This window comes from Scyliorhinus torazame, chromosome 2, assembly GCF_047496885.1.
Source record: "Scyliorhinus torazame isolate Kashiwa2021f chromosome 2, sScyTor2.1, whole genome shotgun sequence".
Classification (NCBI taxonomy): Eukaryota; Metazoa; Chordata; class Chondrichthyes; order Carcharhiniformes; family Scyliorhinidae; genus Scyliorhinus; species Scyliorhinus torazame.
The window spans coordinates 145,395,811-145,420,353 of NC_092708.1; the positions used below are offsets into that span (position 1 = coordinate 145,395,811).

General features: G+C 48.2%; 1 protein-coding gene across 3 annotated transcripts in view; it reads right to left on the reverse strand.

Annotated features, from left to right (window-relative positions):
* Positions 1-4,284: 4,284 nt before the first annotated feature.
* Positions 4,285-24,543, reverse strand: part of LOC140392563 (carboxypeptidase inhibitor SmCI-like) — a 75,396-nt gene continuing 55,137 nt past the window's right edge. For all 3 annotated transcript variants that reach the window (XM_072477898.1, XM_072477919.1, XM_072477909.1), the window contains exons 4-5: positions 12,422-12,607; positions 4,285-5,936 (exon numbers count right to left, since the gene is read on the reverse strand). In XM_072477898.1, the coding sequence (XP_072333999.1) occupies positions 5,920-5,936; positions 12,422-12,607 (203 nt within the window). In that variant the 3' untranslated portion in view covers positions 4,285-5,919. The remainder of the gene's footprint in view (positions 5,937-12,421; positions 12,608-24,543) is intronic.

The window sequence follows — 24,543 nt, forward strand, 5'->3', positions numbered from 1 at the left end:
ATCGGCTGCTTCTGGAGGCCATTATCGAGGCCAGCAACAGCCCCTGGAGAGCCCAAGTGGTAGTCGTTAAAACTGGGGAGAAACACAGAATGGTTGTGGACTACAGCCAGACCATCAATCGGTACACGCAGCTCGACGCATACCCCCTCCCACGAATATCTGATATGGTCAATCAGATTGCACAGTACCGGGTCTTCTCAACGGTAGATCTCAAATCCGCCTACCACCAGCTCGCCATTCGTAAATCAGACCGTCCATACACCGCTTTCGAGGCGGACGGTCGTCTCTATCACTTCCTCAGGGTTCCCTTCGGCGTCACTAAAGGGGGTCTCGGTCTTCCAAAGGGTGATGGACCGACTGGTCGACCGGTACGGTTTGCAGGCCACCTTCCTGTACCTAGACAACGTCACCATCTGCGGCTATGGCCAGCAGGACCACGATGCCAAACTTGCAAATTTCTCCACTCCGCCACTCTCCTCAACCTCACCTACAACAAGGAGAAGTGCGTGTTTAGCGCAACCCGCTTAGCCATCCTCGGCTATGTGGTCCAGAACGTAGTTCTGGGGCCCGATCCCGACCGCATGCACCCCCTCATGGAGCTTCCCCTCCCCCACTGCCCCAAGGCCCTCAAAAGCTGCCTGGGGTTCTTCTCGTACTACGCCCAGTGGGTCCCAAACTATGCGGACAATGCCCATGAGGCACGATCAATTTGGCTGGAGACGAAGTTGAATTCAAACTGAGGCTTTATTAGTATCTGAAGTGTGGCCTCCTACAGCAGCTGACGAAATGGCTGCGAGTTGAAGGCCACGCATATTTATAACCCGGCTCCTGGGCGGAGCTAGCATGCAGGGGCCCAGGTGAACCTGTAGTGCAGGTTCTACCGTACAACCCTTAATAGAAGAACACAGTGGTTTACCACATTCACCCCCTGTTAAAATTGAGTCCGGCGGGGGTGGTGGATAACTATATACAATTCGCAATCTTTAATATTGACAAAACAGTGAAAAAAAAATGTCTCTGGTCATCCGGTGGGCCGGTCAGAGGTTCAGCCGGTCCAGCGCCTTGATCGTCCTCTGGGATTGACGAAGCGGAGCAGGCGATGTTGGTGCTGTCGTGGTCGAAGTTGACTCCGGGAGCGTGCCAAAATCCTCATCAACGGGGGTGGGCAGGGGGAGGACGGACAGTCCTGGGGGGGTGATGGGGGCGGCGGGGGAGGGGAGGGTGGCGTCGAGGGAAACGGGGGTGGTGTGTGCGCGGAACCTGCTGGTGCCAGGTCCCTGAGGGAGACGGTATCCTGATGGCCGTCGGGGAACGCCATGTAGGCGTACTGAGGGTTTGCGTGGAGCAGGTGCACCCTTTCCACCAATAGGTCTGCCTTGTGGAGCCGCACATGTTTACGGAGAAGCACGATTCCCGGAGCTGTGAGCCAAGCTGGGAGTGATACCCCGGATGTGGACTTCCTGGGGAAGGCAAAAAGACCTTCATGCGGTGTACTGTTAGTAGCAGTGCAAAGTAATGAGCGAATGGAATGGAGTGCATCAGGGAGGACCTCTTGCCAGCGGGAGACCGGGAGATTTCTGGACCATAGGGCCAGCTGGACGGCCCTCCATACCATCCCATTCTCCCTTTCTACCTGTCCGTTTCCCCAGGGGTTGTAGCTCGTCGTTCTGCTGGAGGCGATACCCCTTCTGAGCAGGAACTGACGTAGCTCATCACTCATGAATGAGGATCCCCAGTCACTGTGGATGTAGGCGGAGAAGCCGAACAGAGTGAAGATAGAACTAAGGGCTTTAATGACGGTGGCAGACATCATGTCGGGGCATGGGATGGCGAAGGGGAACCGGGAGTATTCATCGATCACACTGAGGAAATACGTGTGTCGGTCAGAGGAGGGGAGGGGGCCTTTGAAATCCACGCTGAGGCGTTCAAAGGGGCGGGAGGCTCTTTGCCGGCCAGGTAATGCCTCCAACATCGCACAGCCTCAACGATAGCCTGGGCCTTTTTTTCGATGGATGAGTGCCGAATTTCGGAGGCATGGAGGGTGCGGGAAAAGAATGCCACGGGCCTGCCTGCCTGGTTGAGGGTGGCGGCAAGGGCGATGTCCGATGCGTCGCTTTCTACTTGGAAAGGAAGTGTTTTGTCTACAGCGTGCATTCCAGCTTTGGCAATATCAGCTCTGATCCGGGCGAAGGCCTGTTGGGCCTCTGCCATCAGGGGGAAATGAGTGGACTGTATGAGTGGGCGTGCCTTGTCCGCATAGTTTGGGACCCACTGAGCGTAATACGAGAAGAACCCAGGCAGCTTTTGAGGGCCTTGGGGCAGTGGGGGAGGGGAAGCTCCATGAGGGGGCGCATGCGGTCGGGATCGGGTCCCAGAACTCCGTTCTGGACCACGTAGCCGAGGATGGCTAAGCGGTTTGTACGGAACACACACTTCTCCTTGTTATATGTGAGGTTGAGGAGAGTGGCGGTGAGGAGAAATTTAGCGAGGTTGGCGTCGTGGTCCTGCTGGTCATGGCCGCAGATGGTCACATTGTCTAGGTACAGAAACGTGGCCCGCAAGCCGTACCGGTCGACCATTCGGTCCATCTCCCTTTGGAAGACCGAAACCCCATTGGTGACGCCAAAGCGGACCCTAAGGAAGTGATATAGCTGGCCGTCTGCCTCGAAGGCGGTGTATGGACGCTCCGATTTATGGATGGGGAGCTGGTGGTAAGCGGATTTCAGGTCCACCGTTGAGAAGACCCGGTACTGTGCAATCTGGTTAACCATGTCAGATATGCGTGGGAGAGGATACGCGTCGAGCTGCGTGTACCTGTTGATGGTCTGGCTGTAGGCTACGACCATTCGCTTTTTCTCTCAGACTTAATCACTACCACTTGAGCTCTCCAGCGGCTGTTGCTGGCCTCGATGACTCCCTCCTGAAGCAACCGCTGGACCTCGGACCTGATGAAGGCCTTAAGCTGGATGCTGTACCGTCTGCTCCTGGTGGCGACGGGTTTGCCGTTCTGGAGTTAGATTGGCAAAGAGGGAATGAGGATCGACCTTTAGGGTTGCGAGGCCGCACAGTGAGGGGTGGTAAGAGTCCGCCGAATTTAAAGATCAGGCTCTGGAGGTTGCACTGAAAATCCAGGCGAAGGATAAGTGCAGCGCAGCGGTTAGGGAGGACGTAGAGGCAAAAACCGCGGAACTCTACTCCTTGGACTGTGAGCGTGACCGTGCAGTACCCCCGGATCGCTACGCAATGGGATCCGGAGGCCAGGGAGATACTTTGATTGGTAGTGTGTACCTTAAGGGAGCAGCGCCTTAACGTATTTGGATGTACAAAGCTCTCGGTGCTCCCGGAGTCCAGTAGGCAGGTCACGTGGCCGTTGACTTTCACGCTGGTGGGTGCATCGGTCAGAGTGTGTGGTCTGGACTGGTTGATTACCATGGATGCGAGTCGTGGTTGATCGTCTGGTAGTGAGACGGCTGCTGCGCCGGGGTCCTGAAATGCCGTTGGTCTCGATGTGCTGCGGGGTGGACAAGATGGCAGCGCCCGGAGGTCCTGGGGTCACAAAATGGCGGTGCCCATGGAACGCACGTTGCGGGGGTGGAGCAAGATGGCAGCACCCATGAAACGCACGTGTTGTGCGGGGGAGAAGATGGCGGTGCCCTTTGCTCGCAAATGGCCTGGGGAGGAGGGGAGGATAGCGGCGCCCATTGTCCGTGACCGGGGGGGTGGGTGGAGGCGACCGCTGCCGCCGAGCGGGCCTGGCACACCGCTGCGTAGTGGCCCTTCTTCCTGCAGGCCTTACAAAGGGCAGAGCGGGCAGCGTTGGCGGGGGTGTCTTTGTTGGCCGCAAAAATAGATTCGGGGCCCCCCGGAGATCACTGGCTGGCGCGTAGCGCAGGCGTACTGGGTGGGTAGCGCCCCCGCTGGGGCAGCTGTCTCCGGGGCCCATGACGCGTAGGAGGAGTGGGCCGCAGGGTTGGGGGCGTAGGACTGTACTTTGCGCAGGGCGACCGTCATGGAAAACGCTAGTGTTTTAGTCTCTGCGAGGTCGCGCGTGGCCCCTTCTAGGAGCCACTGTCTGATAACATCGGACCCAATCCCAGTTACAAAAGCGTCCCTCATGAGGAGATCTGAGTGCTCCTTAGCTGTAACGTCCTGGCAGTCACAGTCCTGAACTAGTAGGATCAGGACCCTCCAGAAGTCCTCGATTGACTCACCAGGTAGTTGAGGGAATACATGTTGCCTTATCAATGATAAAATATCTGGAGCATTAAAGAAAGCTAAAACACATTCATAGATTATGATTTATTTTATATCACAAAAGCAGAGCATCTTTTCTTAATTGCCACATTAATGTTGTAATTAAGGAACAACTACAATATTTTTTGCAAATGCTAACACATATTCCTGACGAGATACACAAGGGTGTTAAAAATAATAATTTCCTTCAGACTGGAATACAAACTGTGTATTTTCTTTCAAAACTTCATGTCCATTGTAATGCTTTGCATTCCTATACTGCAGTAAATGATAAACATATTAATCCAGCAGAAACTTGACCTGTGAACCATTACCACTAATAATGTTGTGATTTTGCTTTTCAAAAGACAGAAATCATAAATGAAAAGCATTATGAATTACTCAGACAAACCAATAACCTCAGAATCCTGACCTAATTGCAAACTACTAATGGAGGCACAATGGCACAGTGATTAGCACTGCTGCCTCACAGTGCCAGAGACCAAGGTTCAATTACGGCCTTGGGGGATTGTGTGGAGTTTGCACTTTTTCCCTGTGTCTGCGTGGGTTTCCTCTGGGTGCTCCTGTTTCCTCCCACAGTTCAAACATTTGCAGAATAGGTGGTTTGGCCATGTTAAATTGCCCCTTAATGTTAGGTGGGTTTATGGTGTTACAGGGATAAGGTGGTGGAGTACGCTGAGGTAGAGTGCTCTTTCATAGGGTCAGTGCAGACTCAATGGGCCGAATGGCCTCCTTCTGTACTGTTGGAATTCTATGGTTCTATTCTATGGTTCTTCTATGGTACTTTTATATAATGGTACTCTCAACCACTTACCTTTAATACAAACATATTAAGAATAGAATATTTAACGTTAAAAACATTTTCCAGTGTGAAATGATTGAACCAATAGGGCCTCCAGTATTTTATCCCATTGTTTAAAAAGATAAAAGACCTGAACTAGGAAGAAAAGAATAAATGAGCGCTCCTTTTGCAATTAACTATAAAAATGGACCAGGACAGAATGCTTCCAATTCTCTAGCATGTTAAAATGAATGTGATCGGCTATATGGTTAAATTATTAAGTCTCAACCATCAGAATTGTAAGGCTATGTTGTTTATTAAGAAAGGTTTGGCAGATCTTTTTTGCTAATTTGCTGGCCGATTAGTGTGATGGTGGAATTTGCAATGTATAACTTCACTGTAAAAACATCACCTGCTCTCTGGCAATGAAGACATTTCTGATTTTTTGTTTTAAAGAGGTTGATAGTCTGTATCAGGCAAATACAAAATTGGTTGATTATTATTTGTCAATGCTTTCATGGCTTTACAGTCTATGGTGCAAGCTTCCTAACAATTTCTCACAACCAACTACTTAAAGGCACATGTGTCACCTTGAAGGCTGCCCCAGGCCCAATAGGAACTGCATATTTCTGACAATGCCTACAGCATATGTCACCTACGATGGATGCAAGTTTGCAGATATTGATAGCTGACAACTTCACAATATGCTACTGGGTTGACTAACATTGTTTTTGCAAACAAGAAAACAATCTACACAGCGGTATTTAAAAGGGCAGAGTGTGGCATCTTCAGGTTAAGCGTAATTTAATTCCCAGGAGGTTGCAAGGAATCCTGTGACAATCCAGTTCTTTTCAGAGTTTGCTTGAACATTGAAACCTTCAGGGCTATTGCCTTCTGGCTCCTGAAAGTTAAAATAAAGAAATGTAATTGCTGTGGAACATTAAATTCGTTAGTGTTGTTTTCTTCATGGGTGAAGCAATTGTTGTTACACTGAGAAACACACAGCATGTGCACAAGAACATGTCCAGTCAACTGGGAAGGGTGGAATACAAGGCCTTCCTAAGCCTCATGCAGGATATTTCATTTCTGTGACATTCAGAAAGTCTGAATAAATCAGAGCACAATTTATCAAACCAGTGAACAAGAAAGATGCACAAATCACTCACCATGATTAATTTGTATTTATGAATGCGCCAAAGACCCACACTTCAAATACATCTTTGTGGCCTATTCCAAAATAGTCCTTCAGTTTGGAATGGAGATTAAAGGGCAATGAATACATTGGGAGCATTTTTTTTAATTCAACACCCTTTTTTAATGAAAGAAAATAATACACTGGCTAAATTATTTTGCTCTTTAATTGTTTGACACAAATTTTATTGGAGTTGGAAGCCTCTCAAATAGAGTCCCTCTCCTTGTATCATTCCCATGATGTAAAACTCTCTGCGAACAGGGGCCACATGACTGCAAGCTGCTCTGAGGAGGAGGAGGGAGACCCCTGTGCTAAAATATTTCCTCTGGCTTTAATATGGTGACCACATCAGGAACACAAGAGAAAATCATCCCTTGATCAGAATCATCATCACACTTGTCGCTTTTGACTTTCCTTTCAAAACAAACTTTTGTGAGGGCCACGAAGAATCCAGCACGAGTTTTAAGGATACAAAGTAATAACATTTATTTACAATAACATATATATATATATATGACAGCAGCAGCAACTTCCCTTGCTGCACACTCCTTCCTGCTGGTTCCAAACTGGCCAGCTTTATTTATACTTCGAGTTTACTAATGGTTTCTCCCCCCCGCCCCTCATTGGGGAAGCTCACACTCCCACAGGATTGTGGGATTGTCATTAGTCCCCAGCCAATGGTAAGCAGGCAGGTTATAACATCCCTTCCCCCCCCCAAAGTCCAAGGAATCCACCGAAGACCCTGGCGAAGGAGGGCGTCGGACTCGTTTTGCCGCAGGCCGGACACCATTTGCACGTGGCGCTGGATCAGGCGGCGTGTAACGGGACGGAGACCGGCGCTTCTGTGATGAATGGCGTAACGGTTGTACATCCACGGCCCATGGACCCGAGGATTCCCCCTCTGATGCGTCCTGTGTCTCCATCTCAGAGTCAGAGTCTGCTGCCTCCGTCATGTCAGCGTCTCTATCTCCATTCGGTTCTGTAATGACCTGCGCAGTCTTTGAGTGAGGCATCAGTGGAAAATTGTGAGGACTACCTTCCCTTGTCTCTGGTCTCTGCGGCTGTAGAAATGAGCTACGGGGGCGGGGAATCCTTGGAGGGGATAGTCTTCTGGACCGAACGTGGTCTACATGTTTGCGCTGGAGACGACCCTGGGCTTGCACCTGGTAAGATATAGGGCTCGTTTGGCAAAGATTACGCCAGGAACCCACTGGGCACCACCAGCAAAATTCCAAACGAACACTGGGTCACCCGGCGCAAACTGACGAATCTGCCGATGCCGCGAAAATCCCTGTCCCTGCTGTTCTTGTGTGCGGCGTACTTTTACGCCAATGTCCGGGAAAACCATACTAAGGCGGGTGCGAAGTCTCTGGCCCATTAGGAGTTCTGCGGGAGATACCCCAGTCACCGTATGGGGGGTGGTCCTATACGTAAACAAAAAGCGAGCCAGTCTCGTGTCCATTGATCCGGAAGACTGCTTCTTTAGGCCTCTTTTGAATGTCTGCACTGCGCGCTCTGCCAACCCATTTGAAGCCGGGTTGTAAGGGGCAGTGCGGATATGGCGTATGCCGTTCATCTGCATGAACCTCGCAAACTCCTCACTCGTGAATGGAGTGCCGTTATCCGTGACCAGCACCTCGGGGAGGCCATGTGTACTAAAAGACAAACGCATCTTTTCAATTGTTGCGCAGGACATTGTCCCCTGCATCTTATGCACCTCTAGCCATTTAGACTGGGCGTCGATTAATAGAAGGAACATGGATCCTTGAAAAGAGCCTGCGAAATCTGCATGCAAGCGTGCCCAAGGCCGCCCTGGCCATTCTCAGTGATGTAGGAGTGCGGCCGGCGGAAGCTTCTGATGCTCCTGGCAAATGGAGCAGTTTTGGGCCACCTTCTCAATGTCGGGGCCGAGGCCTGGCCACCAGACATAACTCCGGGCCAACATTTTCATTTTGGTCACACCTGGATGCCCATTGTGCAAGTCTCTTAGTATCAGCTCCTGGCCTTTTTCCGGGACAATCACACGCGTCCCCCACAAGAGGATGCCGTCTTCCACGCTGAATTCTGACAGCTTGGAGGAAAATGCTCGCAACTCGCCTGGGAGTTGTCTATGCTGCCCACCATACAGGACTATGTGCCGAACCTTTGACAGGACTGGCTCCGTCTGGGTCCACTCATGGATCTGTGCTGCCGTGACAGGCAAGGTGTCCATAAAATTTAGGGTTGCAACCACCTCACCGGTCGTGGGGGTCGACATGGGGCCGGTCGATAAAGGCAATCGGCTCAGTGCGTCGGCATTTGCTATCTGCGTTCCTGGTTTGTGCTCCAGAGATTACTCGTATGCAGCAAGCAACAAAGCCCAGCGCTGGATCCGTGCGGAAGCAATGGGCGGTATTGGCTTATCCTCTCTGAAAAGTCCCAGCAGAGGCTTATGATCAGTAACGATAGGGAAATGGCGGCCATACACGTACTGGTGGAAGCGTTTCACCGCAAAAACCACTGCCAGGTCCTCCTTCTCGATCTGCGCGTACTTTTTCTCCGCTGCAGTCAATGTGCGGGAGGCGAAAGCTATCGGTCGCTCGGCCCCGTTCTCCTTCTTGTGGGACAGGACGGCCCCAATACCATACGGGGATGCATCACATGTGACGAGCAAAGGCTTTCCAGGACCATAGTGGATTAGTAACCCAGACGACGACAATTGTTGCTTTACCCACCAGAAAGCGGTTTCTTGCGGCTGACCCCAAACCCAGGTGTGATTTTTCTTTAGGAGAAGGTGCAACGGGGCCAGCGTAGTTGCCAGATTGGGGAGGAACTTCCCGTAATAGTTTACGAGACCGAGAAAAGAACGAAGATGCGAAGTGTCAGTCGCGGCGGGGTCCTGTTGAATCGCGCGCACCTTCTCTGCGACGGGGTGCAAACCTTCGTGGTCCACCCGATAACCTAGGTAGACTACTTCCTTTGCCTGAAATACGCACTTTGTGCAACGTAAATGGACTCCAGCCTCCGAAAAGCGTCTAAGGACAGCCTCCAGATTTTCCAAATGTTCCTGCTCCGACGTCCCTGTAATCAAAATGTCATCTAAGTAGACAGCAACACGTGGTAAACCTCTCAAAATGCCCTCCGTAACACATTGAAAAATTGCGCAGGCAGAGGATACTCCAAAGGGCAACCGTGTATATTCATACAGGCCCCGGTGTGTATTAATCGTTACATATGGTCGGGAGGCAGGGTCCAGCTCCAACTGTAGGTAGGTGTGACTCATATCTAATTTTGTGAAGGAGAGTCCGCCTGCAAGCTTCACGTAGAGATCCTCTATGCGAGGCATTGGATATCGGTCGAGTCGGGAAGCCGTATTCACTGTAAGTTTATAGTCGCCACACAAGCGAACTGTGGCATCTGGCTTCATTACAGGTACAATTGGTACTGCCCAGTCAGCAAAACGGACGGGCCTGATAATACCCAAACTCTCCAAACGAATGAGCTCCCCTCCTACCTTCTCGAGCAAGGCGTAAGGCGCGCACGGAAGTAGCGCGGCGTGTCTCCTGGTTCGACTTGGATACAGGCTACGGCCCCTTTTATTTTCCCCAAACCAGGCTGGAATACATCTGGGTATCGTCCTAGCACCTCAGTCAACCCTCCAGAAACTGTTTGGAAGATGTGCTGCCATTGCAATCGCAAATGGCGCAACCAGTCCCGACCCAACAGGCTGGGCCTATGGCCGCGCACCACGATAACTGGGAAACGCCCCTCCTGGCGTCCATAAACAACAGGGGTCATTGTAGTTACTGCAATGTCCAGTGGTTCCCCCGTGTAGGTAGCCAACGTGGCCTGTGAGTCGGTTAATGTAAGGGTCTGTATACCCTGCTTGATGCAGTCGAATGTCCTCTGGGCGATCACGGAGACCGCTGCGCCAGTGTCCAACTCCATCTCAAGCGGGTGACCATTGACCCGTACTGTCACCTTAATGGGGGCCACACGGGGAGCTGCCACACAATGCAGCTGCAGGCAGTCATCCTCCGTCTCCACGTCCTCAGGAGTAGTCACCGCAGGTTCATCCACATGGAAGGTACGGCCCCTGGGCTGGTCCCAGTTTCGGTCGGAATGGCGGCGCCACTGGCGCCTCCAGGACCGGCGTCCACGACGGGGTCGGCGCCTACAAGTCTGACACGGACATGGCTCCTCATACATTGGTTCTGGAGAAAGCTCCCTTCGGGGAGGAATGTCCGACGGCCACTGGCGTCGGTCCGGACGTCGCCTCGCCCAAGGTACTGCAGGAGTGCGGGGGGACGTTTTCGGATGGAAGGGGTTGCACCCCAAGGCATGCACTTCCATTCCCTGTAGCTCCTGCACTCCTCGTTCTGCGCTCCCTCGGGACAATACTATTTGAATGGCCTGCTGAAAAGTCAATGTTGACTCAGCTAACAAGTTTCTCTGGGTGGCCGCATTGTTAATACCGCAAACCAAACGGTCGCGTAACACTTCTGACAAGGTCTCATCATAGTCACAGTACTCCGCAATACTGCGTAGCCTGGATAGAAAATCAGCACGGGATTCTCCAGGGGTCCTCTCAGCGGTATTAAACCGGTAACGCTGGACTATCGTGGATGGGGCTGGGTTAAGATGTTGCCCCACTATATTCACAAGTTCATCAAACGTTTTGGTGTCCAGCGCAGCTGGGTACGTAAGGCTCGTAATCACCCCAAACGTATGCGGGCCGCAGGCGATGAGCAATATGACCACCTGGCGCTCCTTTTCGGTGATATTGTTTGCCCGGAAATAGTAACGCATCCGTTGTGCGTACTGGTTCCAGCAAAAACATCCAAACGTCCGTACAGAGGCATGGTATAATAGAAAACAACTTCCAACCTGTTTCCAACAAAAATCCAGGGAGGTGGCTTCAGCAGTGTAGACAGCTATTCACTTTAACCCTCGTCGCCAGTTTTGTGAGTGCCACGAAGAATCCAGCACAAGTTTTAAGGATACAAAGTAATAACATTTATTTACAATAACATATATAATATATATATATAATATAATATGTATATATTATATATATATAACAGCAGCAGCAACTTCCCTTGCTGCACACACCTTCCTGCTGGTTCCAAACTGGCCAGCTTTATTTATACTTGAGAGTTTACTAATGGTTTCTCCGCCCCCCCCTCATTGGGGAAGCTCATACTCCCACAGGATTGTGGGATTGCCATTAGTCCCCAGCCAATGGTAAGCAGGCAGGTTATAACACAAACCTAGCAGTTTGCAGGCAGAATTTTTCACCTGTTCAGGTAAATAAATTACTAGTGCTTATAGACTCAGCCTTCTGGCACTTTGGGCTCAACATTCAAAATTAGCTGCTGCCCCAGAGTAACATGCACTGGCTCCCAGCCACTCAAATAAACTTTTCATTTCTGATCACTAGAGGGAGCTGTTGCTTTTTGGTTCATTGTCCAACCACAAATCAAGTAAAATAAAATAATCCAACAACAATGAGTCATCGTTAAATAGTTAGTTTGCAGCAGAATTACAACTTTATGGAAAATATTCGAGTAAGATATAGCTTAGACAGTGTGGCCAAACTCGGTAAACTATTCAAACAGCTGAAGACAAGTTTGGATTGTTATCGAGTTTACGGTATTACTTTAACCAAGTCTGACCATGTTTAACATAGTTTGGCGCTTCTTCAACAGAAATCGTACACCATAGTAACATTTTTCCACCATCCATCTTAAAATGAACATCAGATATTTTGTTTGTAAGTTTCCAGGTTAAAAATATTTTTAATATAATGCTGCATTTATGAATATGTTCGGCATATGCTGAATATAGTGTAAAAGATATTTAATTGCATCCCCATTCTATATACACTTGGTCTATAAAGGAATGCACTTGTACAGCATTATTATTATTACTTTTAAAATTTGAGTTGCTCACTATATTCACTTCAGCGATATTTAACTTTATCGCACCCAGCTCCTTTTACAGTATTAAGTTATACAAGAATACAGGTCAAAACCAGAAAATGCTGCAAATATTCAGTAGGACAGACAGCATGTGGCAATAAAAACTGAGTTAACGTTTCAGGTCTGTGACTCTCTGAGTACCCCAACATTTTCTGTTTTTATTTCAGATTTCCAGCAGCTATTGTATTCCGGTCTTACACAAGAACAGAGGAGTTTTTGTTTCAATATATATACCTCTTCTGCAGGTCCGGCGACATAGCTGCTTGGTGTTAAACTTGTTCATATTTCCTCCACATCCACTGTAGATAAAGGTCTCGCAGTTGTCAATGGAATTGTTGTAGAAGTATTTGGTTATGGATTCAGTGCAGTCGCCCCTATCTGCAATGGCCTTACAGAAGGTTGGGTGTTCTGAACGCAATACTATGGAGACAAAGATAACGGAACAATTAATCCTGGCCTATTTAATGTCCAGAAAGTAACACCAAAATTATTTTCAATTCCAGGATCAATTGTGGCCGAGGCAATATTCTCCAAGCTGCACCTATCTTACTCCAATTAGGTTGCACAAATTAAATCAGGAATGCACCATTATTTAAAGTCACAGGGCCTGATGTTCCCAAAAGGAAACAAAATTCCCGAGCGAGCCCAATTAGCCACTTGATTCCTGGCTCTCGCAGTGCCGAGAAACACATGGCTATTCAACGCGACTCGCTTTGAATAAGGGGACTAAACGTGAAACGCGCGGCCGAGGCCTCACATAGCTCCGTTTTTTTCAACAGGGAGCTCTGCTCGCCAGAGCACCCTATTGTAGCGAGAGATCAGAATGTCATTTCTAAATGGCTTCCCGGTCTCAGAGACCCACAAAAGAAATCCCGACCTCCCCACAGCCCGAAAGCAACATGGGTGGGTACCTTCCCACCCCCCCCCCCCCGCCCACGCCCTCCGCACCTCCCAACACCTATGCCGGACAACCCCAGCCCAATCGCAAGCGCACAATAAAAATGCCAGCTTGGCAGTGCCACCTCGGAAACTTGGCAGTGCCTGGCTGGTACCCAGCTGGCACTGCCGGGGTGGCAGGCTGGAAGCTCCAAGGTCCAAGGTTGGCACTGTCAGGGTACCCAGGTGGCAGCAGCAGTGCCAGGACACTACCCTGCAGCCCGGGGCCTCCAACCCCCTTTGATATCCCAATGAGTGCCATTCCACCTGGTCCACATTTGTGAGGACCAGTACCAAACACTCGCCCTAGGTCCCCGAAATGAAGAGATTAAATCCCAAAGCCTCAGATACCTTGGGTATCTGCAGATTAGAGTAAGGCTTACTGCCTCGCTCTAATATGCAGATTTGCCAAAGAACGATCCCACCCATTGTGGGCGGGATGCCCCTTACAACATCTCACGAGATTGCGTTGAATCTTGCGAGGCGTTGCAAGCTGGGTTGATCCCGGGAGTGGGGTCTCCCAGCTTTCAGCGGCCATGCTGTGCCACGGTGAGATGCTTTTACGGTGGCAACCTGGCCGGATGATCGCGCCCACACTCTCCATAGGATCATACAGCTTCAGGGTGCAATCCTTTGTCCTCCCATCATTTCTTTTTGTCTCAGTAAAATCATTCCTTTTTTACCGCATGAATCATTCCTGAATCGTTTTATGACTTTCAAATGTATATTGAATTTGTCCGAAACAATGAGTGTGGTCTTCCCCACACCCCCACGGCTAGGTTTGTGGAGGCAGCCCCAATTGGCTGGCGGCGCCATCTTCGGGGTCCGTCCATCGCTGTCAATGGGTCTTCCCGTTGTTTTCACCCTCCACCACCGGGGAATCGGCGGCAGCAGTCGACGACAGCGCGACCAGTAGGTCCTGCTGGCGGGAACAGCCGGAAAATTTCAGCGAATATGTTCCAGTGTTTTATATAATGAAACAGGACAAAATGTTAATTTTAACTCGAGCGAGACGTGCGGGTGATGAACAGCCCAAGGCAGAAAGCAAACTGTCCCAACCTCAGTTGGGTGAGGCTCCCAAGATCTTAATTCCTGCCCACAACTGTCAAGAAGTAACGGTTCACCTTATTGTCCTTTCCATGTCCTTTCTTTCCATGTAGTTACCCTAACTACCCTCTGTCCCAAACAACTTACAGTATTGGAATATTTTCCCTTCTCTTTAATAGCTCTTGTTCACTTTCTCATCATCTAAGCTGGTTCAGCCCTTGTTGACTCCTTACAAACTTTAACTTTCCCACTCTTTGTTGGCATGGAATGGATAACACATTAAAAGATTTTGAAATGTTTGGAATAACCAATACAGACCAATTCCTGCCTCGATCCAATTCTTTCAGTCTCAAATCCCATAAAAGTGAAACTCCCTTTTGCTAAGGCAAAATCTCACTCAGTGAAAGTTTCTCTCATGGTCTCTGCACACAAAGCATGCGAGTACAAAATGGGCATGGCATGAGCCACTGTTTTGTTCTGGTAGTGAGCGACTGGAGCTCTCAGCGGCCTGGTGAGTAGTTAGGATTTCACACTCAGCCAGCTTATACGGGCCTATCTCCACTTTTTGAACAACAGTGCACGACGTTCCAGACAAGGTGCTAATTTACAAATTAATGCTCCAAACATACGCATGGCAAGATCCCAGCTATATTCTCACTAACAAGAGACATGGAGAAAGGACAGGTCAATGAAGGTGAGCTACAGTTGATCTAATTGGTGAGAAAGGCTCGACGAGTTGAGAAGCCTTAACCTGTTCCAAAGTGGGAGGTAACCACTGTAAGGAGAAACGTGCTTCATCGAGTTTCTTCAGAACAGGTGACAAGTGATCTTAAAGGCAAAGAAACAGCCCAAAAGTCAAAAGGTGAGCTCCCATTGAAGGCCATGAACAGGAAAGAGGCCTTCAGCAGGCATGTTTGGCTGTCCAAAAGGAACGGGGACCGATAACAGAGCCCTTCTACAGGGGGAATTTGGGGGCTTTATTACCGTTTGCTCAGGCCAATCACCACCTTCCAATGGTCTAATAACCGAGTTAATAAGGAGGGAAATCACCATGGAACAGGGGTTTACTTCCATTACCAGGTACAAATAGTGAGTGGGGATTGTGCAGCCATCAGTGGTCTCAGGGGGTGGGTGGGGGAGGAGCAGGGAAAAGGAAGTCATAGGCTCAATTTGCTGATATGCTGGGCAGATTCCTAGAACAATATGTTGTGGATCCAACCAGGTGTCAGGCCACCTTGGATCTGATAATGTGTAATGAGGCAGGATTAATAAACAATCACAGATAAATGATCCCCGAGGAAACAGTGACTATAACACGGTGGAATTTAGCATTCAGTTTGAGAGTGAGACATGTGGGTCAGAGACAACTATGCTAAACTGAAAATAGGGTAATTACAAAGGAATTGGGGTAGAGTTGGCTGGATGGACTGGGAAAGGAGTTTAGCAGAAAAGACGGATCAGCAATAGCAGACATTTATGAAAATAGTTCATGACTCGCAACAAAGATATATTCCAATGAGGAAGAAGGATTCTAGGAAGGATATAAATCAACCAAGGTCAACCAAAAAACTTAAACATAGCGTTAAACTGAAAGAATAATGTGATTTGTGGTAAGGCATGGGATTGGGAAAAGATAACCAAAAAATATAAAGAGGAAGATAAACTGTGAAGGTGAAATAGCAAGTAATATAAAAACAGACAGTAAGACCTTCTTTAAATACATAAAAAAGAAGAGAGAGGCCAAAGTGCACAGAGGCCCTTTAGAGAATGAAATGGGGAAATAACAATGATAAACCAATAAATTGCAGATGAGTTAAATAATTACTTTGCGTCACTCTTCACGGTGGAAGGCACAAATAACATTCAAAACATACTAAATAATCAAGAGGATAAAGGGGGGAAGGAAATAAATTCAATAACTATCATGAGAGAGAAAGTACCAGGGAAACTAATGGGGACTCAAAGCCGATACGTCCCCTGGACCTGATGGTCCGCAACCTAGGATATTAAAGGAAGTAGCCACAGAGATAGAGGATGCACTGGTAATAATCTTCCAAGAATCCTTAAATTCTGAAAATGTGCCAGATTGGAAAACTGCCAGTGCAATAACAATAATCAACTTTGTCACAAGTAGGCTTACATTAACACGGCAATGGAGTTACTGTGAAAAGCCCCTAGTTGCCACATTCTGGCGCCTGTTCAGTTACACAGAGGGAGAATTCAAAATGTCGAAATTACCTACTTCGGGACTTGTGGGAGGAAACCGGAGCACCCGGAGGAAACCCACGCAGACACGGGGAGAACGTGCAGACTCCACACAGCCAGTGACCCAAGCCAGGAATCGAACCTGGGACCCTGGAGCTTTGAAGCAACAGTGCTAACCACTGTACTTCTAAAACCCTTATTCAAAAAGAGAGGGAGACAACAAACAGATAACTATAGGCCAGTTAGCTCAACATTTATCATTGGGAAAATGTTAAGAATCCATAATAAGGGGTGTAATAGCAGAGCATTTAGAAATACAAAATATAATGAAGCAATGTCAGCATGGTTTCATGAAGAGGAAATCATGCCAGACAAATGTATTTGAATTCTTTGAGGTGGTAATGAGCAGGATAGATAAAAGGAAACCAATAGATGCAACATACTTGGATTTCCAAAAAAACATTTGGTGAGGTACCACAGAAAAAGCTACTTAATAAGGTAAGAGCCCATGGTGTTGGCGTAGCATATTATTGTGGATAGAGCAGTGGTTGCCAAATTTTCTTTTATGCGGACCATAAATCATCATCAAAAGCGTTTGCGAACCGCAATGTATGCAAGTCGTTTCAAACATTATTTTTACATAGCCTACGGCTGACAGGAGTCAAACTTGGGTCTCAATGGATATTAAAAACGTATTTCTGATAGCTTATAATGCACAATCAGAAATACATTATGGATTACACAAGGTTGTTTGTGATGGAAATTACACTGCAAATAATAATGTAACATTGATAATGATACGTACGAGGTAAACAGAATTGTATTACTCTTTTTTTTCCACGGACCAGCAGTGGTCCATGGACTACAGGTTGGGAACCACTGAAATAGAAGATTGCCTAATTAATTGAAGACAGAGAGTTAGGATATGAGGGGCATTTTCTGGATGGCAATCTGAGTGCCACAGTGATCAGTGCTGGGGCCATAATTATTTGCAACACATATTAATGACTTGAAAGAGGCCAATGAATGTACTATTGTCAAGTTTGCAGATGACAGGAAAGTAGGTGGGTTGCCTGGTGACGAGGGGTCCTGTAAATGGAAATCCCTATGATAATAGCGGGAACGGTAGATCCCGCTGGCGGGCCGCCTCCCCTGCCAAAAAACACATGGCGGGGTGGTCGGTACATCCCACCCAAAGTGTCTACAAAGAGATACAGACAGGCAAAGTAGTCAGCAAAAACTTGGCAGATGGAATATAATGTAGGAAATGTAAAGTTATGCGTTTAGGTAAGAAGAATAAAAGACTGAATATTATTTTAAAATACTTTAGAAGCTGCTGCACACAGAGATTTGGGAGTCCTCTTACATAAATCACAAAAAGTTAGCATGGAAGCTCAGCAGGTAATAGCGAAGGCAAATGAAATATTGGGCTTTATTTCAAATGGCATGGAGTATAAAACTAGAGAAGTCTTACTGCAACTCTACAAGACACAATTTAGATTATACCTGGAATATAGTTATGGTCCCCTTATCTAAGGAAACATATACTGGCATTAGAAGCAGTCCAGAGAAGGTTCACTGGGTTGATCCTGGGAATGGAGGGATTTTCTTTTGAGAAGAGGCTGAGTAGGTTGGGCCTGTACTCATTGAAGTTCAGAAGAATGAGAGGTGACCTTATTGAGACATGTAGGATTCTCAGGGGGCTTGACAGGGTGGATGTTGGAAGGTTGTTTACCCTCACGGCCGATTCTAGGACGAGAGGGTATATTGTTGTGTCAGGAATGCCTCGTCTGCCATAGGGAGAAGCCAGTTGCCTAACCCGCTCCCTGACCCTTCCCTGACGAGTCAATTATGCCAATTTAGTCAGTCCTGCAATACTTAAGTGTATCACTGAATGGTGCCCAATGCTTAACCATTTGCGAGCTGAGCCCCCCAAACATTGGACACCAAGGCTTATACCTACATCTCCATGACAAGGAGGTGTCACACAAGGTGCCGCTAAAACAAGGCAGGAGAGTATAGGTCTTCATCAGTTCTTGACATGTCAGAAGTCAGCATCTTGTTCACCTGTCGGGTTAGAACGCAGGTCGTTTGAATGTAGTCAACTGCCCTCAGTCCTCACCCTTCGGCGGTGGGGGGTGGAGGGTGGTCATGTGGCCCACTGAGGCACTTAAGCATCGAGGCGCTTCTGTCAGGCTGAATTGAAACAGGCAACTGTGGAGAATTGGCCAGTGTGTGTGAGAGGGGAGGGAATGAGGCTCATTGGGAAGGCACCCACATCGGGGGATGAGCGTGAGTGGATGTCCCTGGACTCTGAGAGGGCAGTGGGTCAGGGTATTGTCAGGACCCCTCACCGCTCACCTTTATGTTCTCTTCCTTTCAGTTTTAGATTCGAGAGAATCATGGATCCAGTCGAGCTGGCAGTTCAAGTGATAGTTGTGCAGCAGTAGCAGTGACATCAATGTGCCGCTGCATGCAAACAGGACCAGCGCCCTGCAGAGGAGGGGGTGGCAGGGCCCTCTGATTTATTGGGTGCAGGGCCACAGATGGCTGAGCCTCAGAGGAGATACTACTGGCAATGGTTATATCACCGGAGAACATCCTACTTCCAAATGTCAGCGATCCGGTGCCAGATTAGACTGTGTCTGTCCTGGAGGATGATGGACCTTCTGTGCTTGGTTATAAAGGAGTTGGCACAACATGGACGGGGAGGACACCCATTGCCTGAGGCCCTGAAAGTCACTGTCACTCTGAACCATTATGCCAGTGGCTCGTTTCAGGGGTGCACGGGTCACCTCCCCGCCATCTCCAATTGGACGGTGATCCCAGAGGTAGGTTCTTTACTGACCAGAAAACTGGATTGGAACAGTTGCTGTTGCAAATGGGGTCAAGATTCATAAATGGTGCAGATGGCCAAAAAGTCTGGAAAATTTTGCTCCTTCATCGGCAAACTCACTCAATCTCAGCGGGGATCAAGAGCAGCGTCCTCTGTAGTGTGCCAAGCAGACTGCTGGAGGCTAGCAGTCAGTGACCTGAATTTGTCCCTTAAGGCAGACTGAACGCCTCTTTAGTTCAAACTTGGCTCTTGTGAAATATAATGAGGTAAAATAATCAAATATTCACTGTAAACACAATTCTGACCTGGTCCTGAACAGAGAGTCAGACACTAGCTGGTGAATCAGGGGAGGTAGTGACACTGGGGGCGTCATTCTCCGACCCCCCGCCGGGTCGGAGAATGGCCGTTGGCCGCCGTGAATCCCGCCCCCGCCGAAGTCTCCGGTACGGGAGATTGGGCGGGGGCGGGAATCGGGCCGCGCCGGTTAGCGGGACCCTCCGCTCAATTCTCCGGCCCGGATGGGCCGAAGTCCCGCCCAGAAATTGCCTGTCCCGCCGGCATAAATCAAAGCTGGTATTTACCGGCGGGACCAGGTGGCGTGGGCGGGCTCCGGGGTCCTGGGGGGGGGCGCGGGGCGATCTGACCCCAGGGGGTGCCCCCACGGTGGCCTGGCCCGCGATCGGGGCCCCGCGATCGGGGCCCACAGATCCGCGGGCGGGCCTGTGTCGTGGAGGCACTCTTTCCCTTCCGCCTCTGCCACGGCCTCCACCATGGCGGAGGCGAAAGTGACTCTCCCCACTGCGCATGTGTGGGAAACTGTCAGCGGCCGCTGACGCTCCCGCGCATGCGCCGCATTTCCACGCCAGCTGGCGGGGCAACAAACGCCATTTCCGCCAGCTGGCGGGGCGGAAATCCCTCCATTGTCGGCCTAGCCCCTCAATGTTGGGGCTCGGCCCCCAAAGATGCGGAGCATTCCACACCTTTGGGGCGGCGCGATGCCCGTCTGATTGGAGCCGATTTCGGCGCCAGTCGGCGGACATCACGCCATTGGGGGAGAATTTCGCCCAGGGTCTCTCATTTAAACGTGTTTCCTGGCCAAAGGATCTTTGAGCAGCAATGCTGCATTGTGCTGTCTCCTCCTACTTTTTAACTTGCAAACAATTGTTCCATCTATCCCCTCCTCAGAAGTGTAAAGGAGTGTCCATAGAAAAATCCAGGGCCGACACTCTGACACTAAACCAACTGTGTGACTAAAACTGCGCATTGAAAACAAAATTATCCAAACCATTGGACACATTCAGACAGACTTACAGTTCCTCTATAAATACACAAATACATATTCATGTGGGTATCTTAGCTTCTAATAAAGAGGGGGAATTTTAACTGCAGAACATCTCTACAAAGTAATACATTTGAATCAGTGTCACTGTATATGCTTCAATGGTCCAAACTATATTCATCTGATTACCAAAATTATCTTCAACAGTTCAGTTCTAGAAGAGGCAAAGTGAGGAACGTTAGAGTGTTAATTACATAATTTTGCCTTGAGGATTGTCCACTGGCTAATTGCAGGGCCACTTTGCCAAAAGACATGACGATTTCTGAAAAAGCACCATCAAGTCTTAAAGATGGCTTTCAGATATCCATCCCTCAATATTATGAGAACGTGATGTAGTTTTTAAAAATACTGGTACAGAGGGCAGATTACAAGCAGACAAGGAATAGGATTGAGGGCAGGAATGACTGTTAAGTCGTGGTAATAATCGTATTCCTTCCAACTCCTTTAGAAGATTTTGCCATTATCTTCTTATTTAGGGAAGATGGAGGAATAAAAGTCACGTTCCTGGGAAAGAAGCAGGCCAGGACATTCTTCAATAAGGAAGTGTATGTAGCTCATTGTGCAATGAGAAATAAGACATTGCATGAGGGAGAAATAAGACATTGCATGAGGTAAAACATTCTGGGCCCTGTACTACTTTTGATCCTGATTTATTCATTTAGTGCATGGGGCAGAAAATTAAGGCAGGTTTAAGTTCTGATGTTGGAAAGTCTTCAGTTTTATTCTCATTGCTTAATGCATTTAACAGTAAAAAGATATTTTACCACATTCTTCAGCTACTCTCTGAACTTACACAGCACGTATTCAAATGCAAGGTTGCGCAGTGATTAGCATTGCTGCCTCACAGCGCCGAGGACCCGGGTCGATCCCGGCCCTGGGTCACTGCCCGTGTGGAGTTTGCACATTTTCCCCATGTCTGCATGGGTCACCCCCACAACCCAAAGTTGTGCAGTATACGTGGATTAGGCACGCTAAATTGCCCCTTAATTGGAAATTTTAAAAAAACCTCAAATGCCAGGTCAGGTCGCTAAATGTCCCAGCAGCCGGCTGTGAAGGAGATTAGCTTTCCGCTACAAGGAGGCAGACAGCATATTTGCACATCTGAAGACCCTCATTAGGGTACGTTATACATTTTACTGTCAGCAGGGCTGTCCCCTGCTAAGTGGAAGGCCAGCAGCTATGTGGAGACAGCCTCCCTGTGGCCTGAGGCTTAATGTTCCATAGGGCGGCTGCGGGCAGGAAAGATAGCACCTGTGAACCCAACAATACACCCAAAGGAATTTTCCCCTCTGACCCTTGGCCCCTCCCCTCTGAAACTTTGACTTTTAATTTACTTACCTAGAGGTGCCCTGAAGTCTCTGATCTGCCTTAGCAGCATCCACCTCTCGTGGTGGCATGCCGGAGGCTTTACAGCTGTCAGTCCTCTGATTGGGCCAGCAGCATCAAGGACCTGCCTGCTTACTTGGATGGTGGGTCTACAGATGGCCGACTAAAAGTCAGCCGGCGTAAAAAATGTTGAGCAGGTGCTGCAGCTGGAAGGTTCTGTGCTGAGACACAAGTTTGTCCTAAAGTTGGGGTCTATAAGCTCATAGTAAAATTAATTTCCTTCATATCAAACATTTTATCCCAAAATAAAATTCTAAGAGAAATAAATGGCTCAAAATTCCAGATGTACAGTGGGAAAGAAAAGTAATAAAGAGCTGGGGCAAATCAAGGAGCAATGAAATGTTTTCCAACTGAACAGTTAGTGCACAATCAACTTTATTCATGTTGTGACCCAGGCTGCGTTCAGGAAGCAGTTGAAGTAAGTGGGGAAATATCCTTTAACGTTAATTGTTGAATTCATTAAACGACAAGAATAAAATTGAACACTTTCCAGCCTCAGAACTTAATTCTGCCTTTATAATCTCTCCCATTCACTAAACTAATAAATCAGTATCAACTGCAGTACAGAATTATCAAGGTTCAGAGCCCAGAATGTTCTACCTCGTGCAGTGTCTTATTTCTCATTGCACAATGTAAATCATTATTGTGGTCTAAAAATATGGTCCATGACATTCCAAGTATTTCTAAGAAACATTATGAACCTTCCGATTAAAATAATCAAAGTATTTCCCTCCCCAGCAATTAATAACTTAAAATATTTGAGGTAGTTGCAATTGCAAGTAAAACTGGTTAAACCCGAGTCGGCATTTGTTCCATTGTATATCATCCATCAGATTCCATAAATCCTCAGCTCTCTTGCCAGCTCACATGAAAGTTATCAGCAATATTTAAAGCATTGCAACAGACAGAGAAGCCTGGCAGAGAAGCCGTATTAGGTGCTATTGCAGTGGACTGACTATTGCATCCCCTCCCAAAATTCACCAGCACCCAATGGTATATCGTAGAAATCCTATTGCACTGGAAGCCATATAATGTAAACTTATTTCAGTGAATCCTAATCATAAGGTGGACATCCAGTTTACAAGAAGCTGCAATCACATATAACAGGCTGGTGCCACAAGCAAGTCATCAATCTGCACCTGCAAATATAAGGGGGGTATTCATGGTCTCAATGGTGGGGAGGGGTTCAGTGGGCTGTACTTGCAAGGAGCTTGAATAGGAGAATCGAACTATAGATTTGCTGCCCCATCTCCATCCCACCTTCACTGCAAGCATAGTTTCCTGTTGGGAATGAACTCGCAAAATAACCCCTTTAATGTATTAACAAAATACAACACACCCTGTTAGCCCTGGCTCAATTGGAAGCACTCATACCCGAGTCACAAAGGGAGCGGTTCACATTCCACTGTAGGGCTTGAGTAGAGAAACCTCAGTTGACATCGAGTGCCGTACCAAGGAACTGCCTCACTGTCATAGGCGCCTTCCTTCAGAAGAGTTCCTCTCAGGTGAACATAAGATCCCATGGATCTATTTCAAAGAGGTAACCCAATGTACTGGCCAATATTTATCTCTCAGTTAACATCACAAAAACAGATTATCGTTTCGCTGAATGACGGTGATTGCTGTGCCAAGATTGGCTGCCATGTTTCCAACATTCCAACACTGACTGCATTTTCAAAGTCATTCCTTGGCTATGAAGTACTTGGGGGCGTCCCAAATAGATACAAGCGGGGCGGCATTGGGGTACAGTGGTTCGCACTGCTGTCTCACAGCGCCAGGGATACGGGCTCAATTCCAGCCTTGGTTTACTGTGTGTGGAGTTTGCACTTTGTCCTTGTGTCTGCGTGAGTTTCCTCTGGGTTCTCCGGATTCCTCCCACAGCCCAAAGATGTGCAGGTTAGGTGAATTGGCCATGCTAAATTTTCCCTTAGTGTCCAAAAGATGTGCAAATCAGGTGGGATGACAGGGATAGGGTGAGCGAGTAGGCCTAAGTAGGGAACTCTTCCAGAGGGTTGGTGAGACTCAATGGGCCGAATGGCCTCCTTCTATATTGTAGGAATTCTAAGCCTTTATTTTTTGTTAATCAACAGCACAGCCTACAAATCCTCATACCTTACAGGACTAACCACTCTACTGGCTGTTATAAAGGTGATTACAGACATGAAGGAGCAGGTTAATTGTGACCCATCAGAGTATTAATCAGCTTGAAAATCTTTTCACTTTTTCCCTGTATAGTCCAAGGGAAAGTGTGAGAAGATACAAGAAGAGTAACCAGCATTGTAGGTAAACAAATTACACACATTTCTATTTTCGGAAGGAGTGGGGTCATAATGGGTAGGAGGGGTAGAACAATGGAAATTTTCCAGACAAAGATTACCATCAGGGCTTGCTCAAAATACTGCTTGGGGATTAGTCACCTGTCTGATGCACAAGGACATCACATCTGCATAACTTCACACAGGCAACTTAAAGAAATTTTAAATAGAACATAATAGGGCTGGGACTATAGAAAGAGAAATAGGGGGGGGGATTCTCTCAGCCCCGGGGCAGGGCCGGAGAATCCCCACGACCGGCGCGAATGGCGCACGCCGCCCCGACGGCAGCACG